The 15,509-nt window shown below is 43.7% G+C and overlaps 1 protein-coding gene across 2 annotated transcripts in view; it reads right to left on the reverse strand.

The window, feature by feature from the left end:
- rims4 (regulating synaptic membrane exocytosis 4) overlaps nt 1-13,900 on the reverse strand; it is a 47,669-nt gene extending 33,769 nt beyond the window's left edge. For both annotated transcript variants that reach the window (XM_008292174.1, XM_008292173.1), the window contains exon 1: nt 13,804-13,900. In XM_008292174.1, the coding sequence (XP_008290396.1) occupies nt 13,804-13,900 (97 nt within the window). The remainder of the gene's footprint in view (nt 1-13,803) is intronic.
- Between the last annotated feature and the right edge of the window lie 1,609 nt (nt 13,901-15,509).

The following is a 15,509-nucleotide window of genomic DNA, read 5'->3' on the forward strand; positions in this document are numbered from 1 at the left end:
AATTGGCAGGAGAGGTGGTTGGGGTGGATGGTGGGCATACAAACACCTCACTTTTACACCAGAGGTGGGGATCCTGATATCCCCTCTGTGATTACACTTAGGTAAAAAAACAAAACAACATAAAAACATTTTGTTTAAGGTTCGTGAAAGATCATTTGAATGGAAACAATACATTTCCCCTCCTTCCATTTTTCCGTGGGTCCCAAAACATGACCAGAAAAAAGATAATGCATGTAGTAGTCATGATAAGTGAATCCTATAATAATAATAATAATAGAAGAAGAAGAAGAAGAATTGATTAGATTTATATAGCGCTTTTGTAACGGAGTAAACAGTGTAATTTCACTTGCCCTGGTTATTGAGGTTATCCCGTTGTGTGGTCTGTTGGCTTGCAGGCGCCTCCTCCCTGAGGCTGGCGCATTTACGTCATCAGCTGCGTCTGATATTCGCCAGTATTGGGATGGATGCGTCCGAGGTAAGTCGGGTCTGGTGGGTGCTCTGTATATGGAACCATTTCTGCAACTATGGAAGTAACTTGGTCGTCATACGTGTGGAGGACGTGTTGTAGGAATATTCAGAGTGGTTTTTATTATCTCGTATTGTATGGCTGCTGTTAAAAGCACCTTGACTTAACGTGTTCCTGACACTGCGCCTCTCCATTCCTGTACAGAGCGTTTTGTGATCCGACTGCCCGACCAGCACTCTTATGTTATTTGCAGAATAAACGGCCTGTTCAGGCTTGACCAAACCACTGTCTCAGAGTTTTTCATTAAACACAACACAGAGTAACTGAAGAGAAAGCGAACCGAACCTGCCAGTACCAGGGCTGGCATGGCTACACTTTACTAACTCAAGGAGTGACTCAAAGACTGTCAATTATTCATTCACACGCATTTATTCCAGTGGTGGTAGCTATGATGTTAGAGGTGTGGCTGCCCCTCCGACCACCACCTCAAACAATCCATTGATACGCATTCACACCAGGTGGGTGAAGTGTCCCTCCCAAGGACATAACGATCATGACACGGATTACAATCGAACCGCCGACCTTCCGATCATCGAACGACTCGCTCTGTCGCCTGAGCCACAGCCGTCATTTTAAAAAGACGAGGTTGGACACGAACANTCTGTTGTTTTCTGTTTTTGCTTTCTTTAATGGATGAACTGCCACATTTATGAACATCAGAATTGGCAGGAGAGGTGGTTGGGGTGGATGGTGGGATTTGCATCCTGATATCCCCTCTGTGATTACACTCAGGTAAAAAAACAAAACAACATAAAAACATTTTGTTTAAGGTTCGTGAAAGATCATTGGAATGGAAACAATACATTTCCCCTTCTTCCATTTTTCCGCGGGTCCCTAAACATGACCAGAAAAAAGATAATTCATGTAGTAGTCATGACAAGTGAATCCTATAATAATAATAATAATACAAGAAGAAGAAGAAGAAGAATTGATTAGATTTATACAGCCCTTTTGTAACGGAGTACACAGTGTAATTCCACTTGCCATGGTTATTGAGGTTGTCCCGTTGTGTGGTCTGTTGGCTTGCAGGCGCCTCCTCCCTGAGGCTGGCGCATTTACGTCATCAGCTGTGTCTGATATTCGCCAGTATTGGGATGGATGCGTCCGAGATAAGTCGGGTCTGGTGGGTGCTCTGCATATGGAACCATTTCTGCGACTATGGAAGTAACTTGGTCGTCATACGTGTGGAGGACGTGTTGTAGGAATATTCAGAGTGGTTTTTATTATCTCGTATCGTTTGGTTGCTGTTAAAAGCACCTTGACTTCACGTGTTGCTGACGCTGCGCCTCTCCATTCCTGTACAGAGCGTTTTGTGATCCGACTGCGAGCCGACAGGCCTGACCAGCACTCTTATGTTATTTGCAGAATAAACGGCCTGTTCAGGCTTGACCAAACCACTGTCTAGGAGTTTTTCATTAAACACAACGCAGAGTAACTGAAGAGAAAGCGAACCGAACCTTCCCAGTACCAGGGCTGGCATGGTTACACTTTACTAACTCAAGGAGTGACTCAAAGACTGTCAATTATTCATTCACACGCATTCATTCCAGTGGTGGTAGCTGTGATGTTAGAGGTGTGGCTGCCCCTCCAACAACCACCTCAAACAATCCATTGATACACATTCACACCAGACAAGGTGGGTGAAGTGTCCCGCCCAAGGACACGATCACGACACAGATTACAGGATGGAATCGAACGGCCGACATTCGGATCATTTAACGACTCGCTCTGTCGCCTGAGCCACAGCCGCCTGTAGAGCAAAATGTAATGTGTTGTTAGGAAAAACTAATCTGTCAGTGAACATACAATGAATTACCGACTTGCCAAATAATTTAAAAACCAATGATGCATTGATAGAAAACACAATCAAGATGCAATTATGTTTCCTCCAAAATGTTTTCAGTCATTTTAAAAAGACGAGGTTGGACACGAACATGCATTTGCACGAGTAGAAAAGGTTTCACACGATAACAGCGACATGATAGATTATTTATGGTCACTATAGTTGTGTACAAAGACATTTTGCACGACATCGCCCCTATACAGAGAAGTCGCTGCGTCTGCACACATCACCACCTTAAACCATTCTGGGTAAGAAATCATTCTTGTGTTTGGTGTGTTTCAGGTCTGAGCCTTCTCGGGTCCGTTTCGAGTCTTTTCTTTGACTGTGCATCACTATGTGTGTTTTGCACGGTGGGGATATTGACTTTTGCTGCGAATAAACACACACACTCACACACAAATTTGCTTTTGCGTTCAGCCTCAACAAGCCTTCGGAGTGAAACTCAAACTGGCTCTCACAGAGCAGCGAGCAGCATTCAGGGCAAGGAAGGCTGGGTTTTGCCAACATTAGCGCTCCGTCTTCTCTTTCCAGAGCGAGCCGCTGGTTCGGTGAAGGGGACGTCATTTGCATTACAATCTCGGCGAAAAGGGAAATTCTAATTCATCAAACCTTCATGTGGCGCTGCTGATGTGCCTGAAGCCGCTTTTGTACGGCGAGAAATAGTGTGTTAAAGCCATTGTCCCGGCGTCAAACTACAACACGCCGATAACCCCCCCCCCGCCTCCCTCCATATTGCTCAGTATAACAAATGAAAACCTGCAGCCTTCACCTCCCCTCCTCCTCCTCCTCTTCCTCCTCCCTATAGAATAGACCTCCTTTCCTGGCAGTCCATTTTTTACTCCTGACTTTTCTGGGTCGTCTCTCCAGCTCAGAAGCACACCAGAGACCTCCTCGTTCTCCCCTATTTCTCCTCCATTCTTTCTCATATCATTGACATTAGCTCCACGCATCTTTGTTTTTTTTTCCCTTTACATTATTATTATTCGCCGAACTCCCGCCGACAGACATCTTTCCGCTACATCGTTTTCATTTAAATACCGTCGTTACATACGCGGCTTCACAGCGTTGCGTGATTTATTGCGACTCGGAAATCTTAATATACCTCCCTGCATGCGCGCTCGGCCTCCGTGCGACTTGACAGCAGGAGGAAGAACAAGAGATGCAAGAGGAAGGATAAAAGATAACAAGCAGAGAGGGGAGAAAGAGACCTACTGAGCCGTTTTAATTTTTTTCAACTCTCACTTCCTCTCTCTGTGGTCTTTCACCTTCGTCATCCTCTCCCTCCTCTCCCTCCGTGGATGTTTCCTCCTGGTTGATGTATGATTAATATCCCCCCATTTCCTTCGTCCTCCTTCCTTTCTTTACTCCTTCCACTTGTGCTCACTCACCCGTCGGTCCCAGCTCTGCTTACATTTGTCTCCCATGTCCCCCATCTTATTCTTCTTCCTTTTCATTTCACTGCTCCCTCATTCCTTCTCCTAGCATCCCCCAATTCGGCGATGGCTAATGTCCCAGATCCTCCTTCAATAAGCGACATCTCATTACCTCGGCTGCTTTACGACGACGCTATAATACGTGCTCATACTTCACCCACATGTTTGGATGACACCCTCATTCATAACTTCTTTAGCTGGAAGGGGGGCGTCTTTGAACCTGTATGAACTTGCCCACATCACATAAGGACGCATACGGACTTCACAATGCAAGCACGAAGCCGCGTAATCCCGGTTATAATCTCCACCATAAACCCAAAGATTTCATCCCAAATTAACTACATAAAGGAGCAAAAATCCGCTCTAAAAACTTTCCCTAATTTTTTCCTCGTTTTCCTGAGAACATTCGGTTCCTACCGGCAGAGAATTACCACAGCACATAGTCTCGCACAAAGAAATATAAAGTCCATTAGTCTCCCCGAGCAGCAGCAGCACCAGGAGCGCCTGTTCTGTTTCTGTATTAGAGATTTTTTTTTTTTTCCTGATTAATGGGGAGATCAGAATGAACAAGAACAAGCCTGAGAGAGGGGGAGAAAAAAATCCTCCCTAAAACACTTATTATTTTAATCTTTATTTTTGAAAAACTGCCGAGCTGTTGGAAATGTATTGCTTTTGCTGGCCGTTTTCCTCCGTGCACAGCAGAATGTGAAATTACTTTGGACCGAGCCTTTTTTTTTGGAATCTGATTGTTGAAAGTGTGGTACGGAGGTGTAAACTACGGCGGCTGCAGTTGTTTTATCTCACATAAGTGCATCAGAAAAGAAAACTAAAGAGGCATGACTGAACGAAAACGGTTTGCTTAAAGCTGGAGTGCAGGACTTTTAAATACAAATGAACTTCCATTGCATTCATGCAAGACATCTTCTTATTAAGCCGATCGCTGCGTAACAAAATCTGCTATTTGTGACAACGTTCCTGCACTGGTGCACCATCAGCTATGCTCTTTGCATCAACCAGAAGTGGTTGATTGACTTGACGAAGCTGAAGAGTAGAGCAACTACAGCAGCAGAGACGGACTACGAGGTACAGTAAATAGTCTATGTTGGAAAAACCTGCAAAGTGTCCAAGAAAAGCTTTTCAACATAAATAAAGAAACTCAGCGCAAACAGCACATAAGCATGCGCCAATGGTGTGCGATTCCTCTCACCTCAAACAGGTTTTAAAACAGCCAATCATACATGGAGTCGATAAACACTGTGAAGCACTCACAATAGCTGCAGACATTTAACTTCATAGATTCCTCCAACAGATGTGAATCGCTTCACTTTTGGCGACTTGTTTAAGTTACTGAAGTAACTAAAATGATCTGCTGGCGACTGAGGAGCATCGTCTCTGTTGTCATGTTAAAAGATTGCTTTTTACTTTTTCTCCATCTCCTCATCTTTGTGCTTCTGTAGCATTTGCCCGGACAGCTCTGTCAATGAACAGGATACTGCGTCTAGCAGGTCAACCAAGGCCCCATAAACACTGTTCATATACAGTCATGGATGAAACTATTGGCACCCCTGGAATGTTTCCAGTAAATACACCATTTCTCCCAGAAATTGTTGCAATTGCAAATGTTTGTGGTGTTTATTCCCTTTATGTGCTCTGGAAAAACACAAAAAAGTAGAAGAAAAAAGCCAACATTTTACATTTTTTTTACACAAAATTCGAAAAATGGGCCAGACAGAATTGTTAGTACTCTTTTATAGAATAGAATAGAATAGAAAAATACTTTATTTATCCCAGTCTGGGAAATTCCTGTGGTACAGCAGCAAGAGAAAAACACCAATCCCAACAGAAAAACAGCCAAAGTTAAATATTATTTAAAAAATTAAAAATAAAAATAAGTGAATAAAATAAAATAAATAAAACAACTGTACAAAATGTGCAAATTGAAAAAAATTGAAAAATTATAACTGTGGGTAAATCATTTTATTTCAAGTACGTGATGCTCACTTAAACTCACCTGTGGTAATATAGAACCACAGTGTTGGTAATATAGGAATCACACCTGAAGCCAGTTAGAATGCATGAAAAGTTGACCCAGGGATGCCGATACGTTTGTCCATGACTGTACCACTACCGTTTACGTTTTGGTGACAAATATATATATATATATAATAAAAAATTGATGGCTCGATTATGTTCACAGGTTATGCTTCAAAATCAAAGATGATGAATATTTTTAGACTTTCCAGGAAGACTTCGCTCACTTGTTTACATGAAAAAAAACAAAAAAAAAAACGACACAAATTGTTGTGTGATGTGGTGACGCATCATTTATTACAGAAAGTTTATGCAAACATCTTTACTGCCAAAAGTAACTTCTGGAGTGAATGACATCAGCTGGCTTTTAGGGACACGTCTTCTCCAACTGATTGAACATTCAGTCTTTCATATATTACATTTACTGGCCTAATAATCATCTCGGCTGTCAGTCTGTCACCTACAGCGGTGACACTTGAGCTGCCACATAACACGTTCGTACGCCTGCGTGAGTGTGATCATCCAGGAGACTTGAGGACAAGTTGGAATCTGTGTCTTATTTGCTGTTTCTACTATCAGGGAGCAGGTAAAATCAGTTGAAAACCTACTTTTTGATTTGGAGTTTAGTCATCCTGGAAGGCTGACGTTAATCACCGCCATGAAAATTCATTGTTGTTCCCAGTGAACGCAACCGTAGAAGATAAATGTGAGTTTGTTGTCAGTTTATTTGGTCGAACAAGCTGCAAGTAACGCAGTCTGATAATTACAGAGAAGTCAAACCCTGATTTTTCATTTATTTCCTGTTTACTCTCTGACGAGCGTTTACTAATCGTTTACTGGGTGTTTTGATTTTCTAATATGTCTCAGTGTCAGATGTTGAATGAATTTCATCCATCTATCTATTTATTGTACGATAATGACTCAACATTGAGGTCGGTAATTAACCATAAACGGTCCTGCTTCACAGGGAGATCGATCAAGTCGATTGAAACGGCCGTAATGAGATGATCTGGTCGAGGAAGTGAAATGAAATTTCACTGACATCCTGCTTTGGTGAATGCATCGACACCGTCTGACTGGGCCGAAGCTGGAGAGTCCGAATAAAGGCGACTATATTTTAGCTTATAAGCTGTCTTTAACTTGTGTAATTTATTTTTTTTACCTCCTCTGTTGGAGTCAAAATTGTCCCCCAATAGAGCAATGTTAGCGACCAAGCTAAGAATACCAACAAGTTTTCCGACTGACCATTAGCAAGCTCGTTTCAAAACTTTTTCCAGAACCGACTGGTGAGCACGAGTCAATGCAGTGGCAGGGGGAAGTAAACAGGACAGCAGAGGGGAGATAGAGGAGCTCCTGGATATATTGTGAGTAACCACCACTAAAACAACCAGGCTGACTTGCACAGCAATGCTTGTTATTTACAGTGCTGTCTCCACAACATTAGGCTCCTGCACAACTACACTGCACTTTGAAAGAAACCTAGTTGAGAATAAAAGTGTGAAACAAACGTATTTTGATGTAATAGTAAAAGCTTCTACTTTGAAAGAGCCACAAGGTCCATGGAAGCTGGGAAAGATGGATGTTAGCGACGGGATTTTCCCTTACTTTGCTTCCTAAGTTGAATTTGTACTCGTTCATTATTGGTTTTCACTCAGTATCTGGTTGGGTTTTGGCACAAACCTACTCTTTTAGGTTTAGGAACTCATCACACCTTGTTAGACACAATGACAAATACATGTTGGAAGCTTGGTGCAGGAAAATATCATGGATTTGGGTTAAAATGTGACCCGTTTACAACGCGTTTGAAGCTTCTGCTCCATTTTCTGGGTCACCAAGTGTGACAAGTCCCACCCCATCAAATATATAACAGGTTAGCTGAGAAGGAGAGAGAGTGAAGCAATTAAACAAATGGCAAAGATATATTTGGAAAACAAACATAATCAGGCAAACGGTATGTTGAATGCGGTTTAATTATATAAGAATACAACTTTGGGGAATTCGTTGTTAACCAACTTTTGAGCTCCAGTCATGTCAGACCCAATGCCACTTTGTGACGTGGCCGCCATTTTAAGAGGTTAAAACTAAAATGCTATGTCACTTGCTGGCTCTCAAAGCTACAGATGAAATGTGCTCGACACAGCTGACACGCAGGTATTTCGGTATATTACACACCCAGCTCAATGACTTCTACTTGTGATTGCCAAGACATGAGATAAAATAGGTGTTATTGGGATGACTTCTAAAATCCTGTGTTTATATCGCTGCAACCTCTAATCCACCACCGCATTTACCTCCACCTGATATTATTTTTTATCACTTTACTCGATCCTGTAGCGTTGTGCGAACAGCCTTCCTGCCTGTCCTGTCAGGGAAATACATTTGAATTAAACTGAAATGAAAAGAGAAGACAAATGAAACAAGGAGAGCGGAGGGAGGGAGGGAGGAAAGAAAAGAGACAACAAGAGGTAAAGCAATTAAAAGCCAATCTGAGGTGGAAAGACAGAGTTAACCTGCAAACAGGATTTTCAAACTGCGGAGTAAAAATGGGGTCTGAGAGAGAGGGAGAGCCGGAGAGAGAGACAATGAGTCGGAGAGGAGGAGAGAGAGAATTAACCTGCAATCAGGCCTCTATTTAGCTGCAGTCAGCCACAATCAGGAGCCATATTAGCATTTAATTAGACTGAGAGCCACAAACCACGGCCTGCCGCTCCGCTCTGATTACCTCATACACTGCTTTCATATCTGCGTGTGTGTGTGTGTGTGTGTGTGAGGACTTACCTGTGTATTTGCATGTGCACGTACAACCTCAAACGGTGTATTAATGTATGTGTCCAGACGTGGGAATACGTGTATTTGCAAATGCATGAGCGCGCACACTGGAGCTTCAGATTAAGCATTCCTTGTGCAGCGAGTGAGTGTGAGGTGGTTTTTTAAACGTTTGGTTTTGTGTCGACGGTGACACCCGAAGGAACACAAGCGCGTCGGCAAGTTGTAATCTGCGCCGAGCGTTGGAAAAAAAATTGTCACACCTTCATACAGGTGATGCTCCCAGCATGCCGCACTTCATCATGCTGCCTGGTGTGGGTAAACAAACACACGGCTTGGAAGCAGGTGGAAGTGTAAATGCGGTTTGGCGAGCGTCCGTATGTTTGTGTGCGTACGCTGTTTTCAGGTAAGTCTTGCAAAGATAAATGTGAAAAGGAAATGATGAGGGTAAATGCACATGCCCTACTTTTGTGCACCTCTTTATTATGTTCATTTGGTAGCTCAGAAAGCAGTCAGTGTTCGCTGCTTTTCTCACCGACTGCTGCAGAAATCCAACAAATAAATTTTGCTCATGGGAAGCTGCTGTCACTGTCCACCACAATCCAGCATCCTGGCAGTTGTTGACGTATTATCTGTACAGTCTATTACTGCAGGAGCAGCTCAGGTCTCTGTGAAATGAAATTTACTGAACGTCTACTTAAAAGTCATATTTAAACCTGTATTAACTCAGCAGCTACAAAGCAACGTCACTCATTTGGAGTCGTGCTTCTGTCCACCTGGTGAATGTAAGACCGACATTCGCCGTCTTTCATCTCTATTTTTGGCCTCTTCGAACTCCCGGGGGAAATATCTGGTTCTTTAGCCTCTAAATGTTCCACTATGTCCATCAGGTGGTCTCTGCCTGCTGGTTAATGCTGAGCAGGTAGTCGGGTTTTAGACCTTGTTTCTCTGAAAACAGCTGCTTGCTGAAGCCAAGAACAAAGCTGTGAGATGAGCTGCAGATTCGATGAGCTGAATCTTCACCGTAACCAACCTCTCGTCACAGTTTCCACATTGTCATTTGATGAATTGTTATAAAAAATTGATTTCAAACACCTTTACTTGTTGATGACTGCGTCTCAGAATCGGCTGCTCTTATTAGTGTGGTTCAGTTTTTCTTTTCTTCCATCTTCCAACGTTGTGTCTCACCGAGTATCGAACTGTACGACGGTAATTAGTTGTGTGTGTTGCTGAGAAGCAGCAGGTGTAAATGGTGTGTGTGTGTGTGATAGTTCTAAATTCTCTTTGAGTGAATGGTTTGGTTAGAACGAGCTGCTGCATGTCTTGGATTGAAAGTTACGGTGATTTACCACATAAATAGTTCCAACCCCGTGGCTTCTTGATATCCAACCACAGAAGACAAAAGCAAATAAAGACAAAGTCAATTGGCTTACAGCCAAAGTGGACGGGTCCAGGACGCACCGAGCTGTGTCCTGTGAGAAAATCCACAGCTGCCAATCAGAGCCCGGGCCAAGGTCACATGATCATGAAAAGTTTGTGGAGCTATGTACACACTCATGAGGCCGGCGGCCCGCATCCAGGAAGTGTAAAATTAGCAAACACACACTGAAGACTCATTTTCAATCTGTTAATAATACAAAGAATATGAACACTATTATGAATTGTATTATTATTATGTTACAATTAATTCAAATTTAATATCGTGTTTGAGCACTACTTTTTATCTGGTCATTAGTAGCGGGGCGGCGTATTGATGACTGTTACAACCAGTGAGTTCAGCCAGGAAGACAACTGCAACAGTCTTTAAAAAAAAAAACACAAGGGCTGTGTCCAAAATCACCCACTCATCCCCGACTCCCTGCTCCCTATGTAGTGATCACTATATAGTGCACTACATAGGGAGCACCTCAGCAAAGTATCATTTCGGACACGACTCAAGCTGTTAACTACGTCGCCCCCTAGCCACAGTTTGTGCTGCAACAGCGTAGTACAAACACATCAAATTCACAGTTTATTGCGTCGCTAAGAAATCAAATTCAATCAAGTTTATTGTCATTTTGCTGTACATAGCAGATGAGAGAGCGTTTCTTCAGGATCCAGTAACTTAAAGCAATTTAAATAAAGAGGTGTTGTATGTCCAAATCACAACCGAGCGCCGCAATTTTAGCGACGTTCACTGTCCGGGTAAAATAACATTTAACAAATCAAACTGGAATTTTTCGTGCTCTCGTTCGTCTAGTTTCCATTTCCTTTCGCGCAATGCATGACGGTCCACATTGCTCGGTGAGTGACCATCGGCTGTACACTACTTTTCACAGTGCATTGTGGGATATTTTGAGTGACTATATAGGGTGCATCATTTGTAACTTAACAGTCGGACACACCTACAAAATGGCGTGCACCCTATATAGTGCACTATGTAGGGTATAGGGAGTGACTTCGGACACAGCCAAGGACAGCTTGATCAAGTCTTTGTTTTCTTATTTTTTTTATATCATAATTATAGAAATGTTGGTGATACATTAGCAATACTTTCACATCACTGTAGAGGATATTCTTAAGGTTAAAGACTTTCTATGTGCATCCAGCAGCCACAACAGAGTTTCCTCTCGCTGTTGGGTCAGACTTGCACCTAATGCTCTTCGTGCAACATGTAGGTCTCCAATTGTACAGTAACTACACGCAAGCAGTGCTTTGATGGTGGACCACACTTATGAGACGACTCACAGTAAGTTTACATTATATTGCTTGTGAAGTTAGACTTTAACTCTGTCGAGCTGATGATGCAACACTCTGCTTGCGTGACCTTGTACTCTAATGGTTCAAAATCTCTTTGCAAATAACAAAATTAACAGAATCTACTGACACACTGTGACATGCATGCTTTTGTGGCCACTGGCACATTTGAACACTTTAATCAGTTTGTAATAACACTCCTTCACCGAGCCCCTACGCAAGAAGACGTTTGCGTGCCACTGACATGTTGCCTTTTACCAATCATGGAGGACAGTTTGACCTGTTGCAACCGTCTCTGGTTGATAGTTGTCGTCTGTCTGCGCTGTGTGGTCAGGTGTGTGCGCTTTTGCACCAGTAACATCATGATTTACTGGAGATCTTCATAGGACCACCTGAACCCTCAGACCCACCCAGGATCCGTACAGCTCCAGATCCATGTTTTATATGATTGGTTGGGTCCTGGGTCTGTTTAACATTGTGTGTACGACCTGACCAGATGGACCCAGCCATGATCAGAGTGTGCTCATCATGATGTAAGCGTTGTGTGTCTGCACTGTGACTGTAACTACATCAGCAGTGCTCACGTTAGCAGTCAATAAGCAATCATTATTATAGTTCAGGGGCAAACAGTGAAGTTATTTTTATTACGCTGAAGGCAACAAAATTGCAAATCTGATTCTGAGCAGGTTTGTCATGTGTCACGGTGACAGTAAGTGGAGTTTACATGTGAAATAAGGAGAGGATTAGCCTCCACAAGAGGCGAATAACAGGAAAATTACATGTAGTTTACCGACGTTCTGGGCAAAGGAGGATGGATTGCATAAGTCAGGGGAGATGTTAAACTGATGTTTGGTAAAGTTTTGTTATGACAACTTGTCAGTGAGCGTTAATTTGTCAGCTTCGGACAGCATTTCTGCACAGGTCCATATTCTAGCTTTGACATACTAACATGGCTGTGGGTGCTACGTTTCCAGGCCTTTGCCACAAAGTTCTTTGACCCGTGAAGATCTCTGGTGGACTGACAAATCCATATCCCTGCAATAAGGTTTCTCGAGGTAAGAGAAGAATCCTCTAACTGATGGGTCTACATTAGTGTTGTTACTCATGCTAGCTGCAGAATTTGTGTTAACAAAGCACAGTTCACGAGACGAGCTCATGCACACATTTATGTCTGCAAACACACATCCGTCCACTTATACTTTAATATACATACAGCATACCTTTAGCCTTTAAGTCAATTTCTGGAGGAAGGATAATCCAGTGCTGCAGTTTTTCCAGACAGGATTAGTGTGACAGGAAATCAGGAGTAATGTAATGTAGCAATAATACCAGTTCGAAGCAAAAAGCATTACATCATCTGATGCATCCAATTTAAGGGGAATACTTGATCCTACGACAATCTCATCACAGACAGCGGACAGAACCGCGCAGGTGTGCACAGGCTCCACGCCACACACACGTATGTGCACACACACACGTACCATCAAAGCATTTATCAGTCAACCTTATATCTGCAAATGCACGAGAATCTGTCGTTTCTTTTATGTGTCATGGAGGAAAAAAGGATGTGAGCGCAAATATCAAAGATTTTGATCACATCATTCTACAAGATCAGCTTAAAAATGTATTGATATATAAGAGGATTTAATCCATTTTATCAATTCTAGATGTGTTTTTTTAAATATATATGGACAGTTAGTGTGTAGATAGTCTTGCCCTCGCTCCTATCTGTGGATGCGATGACAGTCTCATCACTGAGAATCTTATACGATCACACAGAAGCATGAACACATCGAACAGAAACATATATTGGCATGCAACACGCACTGTATGTATTGGACATGCACAGGTGTATTTAACTTTGTTAAATGTCAACACTGTCTTCTTTCCAGACATTTATACACCGCTGACATTTCCTCAAGTAGAAGTCAGTATCAGTGATACATATTTTCAGTGGCTGTCATTTTATCTTTTCAGAGTATTTGCTCCATAAAATGTCAGAATACTTGAAAATGCCCATCACAGATTCCCAAAGCCCAGTACTGGTGTTCTGAAATCTCTCCCTCTGTGTCTCTTTGGCATTTCTGCTTAACAAATGATTTCCACGTCTTATCGAAGCCTCTGACGGTTAATTTTCTGTGGGTTGATTAATCCATTAATCTGCTAATTGTTTCGGCGCCAAACGTTGGCAAGTCACATTGGATCTAACATTTAACATTCTGTCAGACAGAAATGTGACTTTATGGTGTTGGAAAATCGACCATGAGAGATAAAATAGTAAAATTAAGCAACACAAGAGGTATTTGTATGATGTGCACATGTTGAAAATGTCTGAAAAGTCACGGCAGGTTTACATAGTTTCTGACTTGTGGCATCAGTGCTCCAGCAGACAAGTGATAAATAATGTCCCTTGTGGTTTACGCCTTTAGTCTGGTTTTAGCTGCGTGCGTGCGTTCGCTCCCACTTACCCCCATCATCCTCGTCGAAGGAGTTCATACAGGGGAAGTAGATGGCGAGGGCCTCAAAAGACGCCGACAGACTGATGCGGCTCTGCGATCTCTCCATGTAGAGGCCCGCCGTCGGGCCCGGGTCGGCCGGCTTGGCCAAGCGCGGCTGGGCATTCTTCACGCGGAGTACGGCTCGCGGCGTCTTGGATGGCTGTCAGCTGCCCCCCACGGCAGATCCACCTCAACCCGAAAAAGTCAAGCAAGAACCTCCGAGGCGCTCACACCGACCAAAATCGGTGCCGAGAAAACTTACTCGCAGCAATCGGCGGCGCAAGTTGACGTGAAAGAGAGACTCTGATGTTCCTCAGATGAGACGCGACCTCCGCTGGTGCAAAAACATCCCAGGAATTAAAACAATGTGTTGCGAGACGGAGCAAGTCGCTCACTTCTGGTGCGGTGAAGTGGTCTAACGAACGGTATATCTATCTGTGACTGTGTGCAGCAGTGTTGAATCTCTCCTTTCCTGTCATCTCTCCTCTAGTGTTCGGCCTCTTGTTTGTTGATACTCGCGCACGTCCTCCTCTTCATCCCTTTCTTGTCCTCAGAAGTGGAGGTGAGAGTCGGGCAGACTCACTGATCGCTGGATCTTACCTGCGTCTTCACACTGATGATGAAACCTGATCTTGCTCTTTCTGTTTCACGGCAAAACTCTCTGAACTCTGCACTCTGCATGTCAATCTACGCATCCTCCTCCTCCTCCTGCTGCTTGTGCATTCAGAGCCTGGATGCCTCGTCTTCTTTAGATCCCGATGATGGAAGGAAGATGGGAGGAGACGCTGGTGGTGGTGGTGGTAGAGGTGATGCTGACGCCCAGCGTGAAACGTGTTGCTCTCTGACTGAATCAAAGCTTTTGGCTCCTGTCGCTCAGCGCCGTTATTTCCTCCTGCTTTGGACGGAACAGAAGCATTTCCTCCACGCAGGGAAAACTGACTTTCAAAGCCCAGGAGATGCCAGCTGTGGGAGCCAATCTGCTTCGTTTCCAGGCGCAGATCAGCTGGGAGAACATCAGTTTGTAATGCAACTGAGGGGCAATCTGTTGCTTCTGATTTGGCTTTGAAGTGCTGTTACAGTTGATGTCCTGCTGTGGTTGTTGCAAGTGTTGTCGGTGTTGTGCTGCTGTCAGCCAGGTCTGTCGACTTCTTGTCTCCTCCGTCAGTCCTGTGTCGCTCTGATGCCGATGCTCCACTGACTGTCTGCTCCGAAAGACGGGAAAAGGACTGAGACAGAGAGAGAGAGAGCAAGAGATGGTGTGACAGAGAGAGAGAGAGAGAGAGAGAGGCTGCACTGTTAAACAGCTTGTGTCTGACTGGACTCATTCACTGGCGAAGCTGCATGGAGAGAAAGACACAGCGGGAGGGGAAGGGAGGGAGGATGTAAGGGAGAGGGGAGGCAGGCATGGAGGAGGGGAGGGAGAGAGCAGACTGTTGCTGACAGCCCGACCAATCGAAACGTGGATGAAGGAATATGGGCGTGGCTTGCGGGGGGGACAGTCGAGGCGATGCAGGGCAGCGCAAGTTTACAGCGTCTCTCGCTCTCTCCGTCTCCTTGTGCGTCCAAATCATCCAGAATAGCCAGAACGTCTGATTTCTCCATCAATTAGGATCATTTGAGCACAGATCTGAAAACCAGCCACGACGACACAACTTCAAATGTGAATGTATGAGAAA

The sequence above is a fragment of the Stegastes partitus genome, unplaced genomic scaffold (genome assembly GCF_000690725.1).
Source record: "Stegastes partitus isolate 25-593 unplaced genomic scaffold, Stegastes_partitus-1.0.2 Scaffold789, whole genome shotgun sequence".
NCBI classification, from domain to species: domain Eukaryota; kingdom Metazoa; phylum Chordata; class Actinopteri; family Pomacentridae; genus Stegastes; species Stegastes partitus.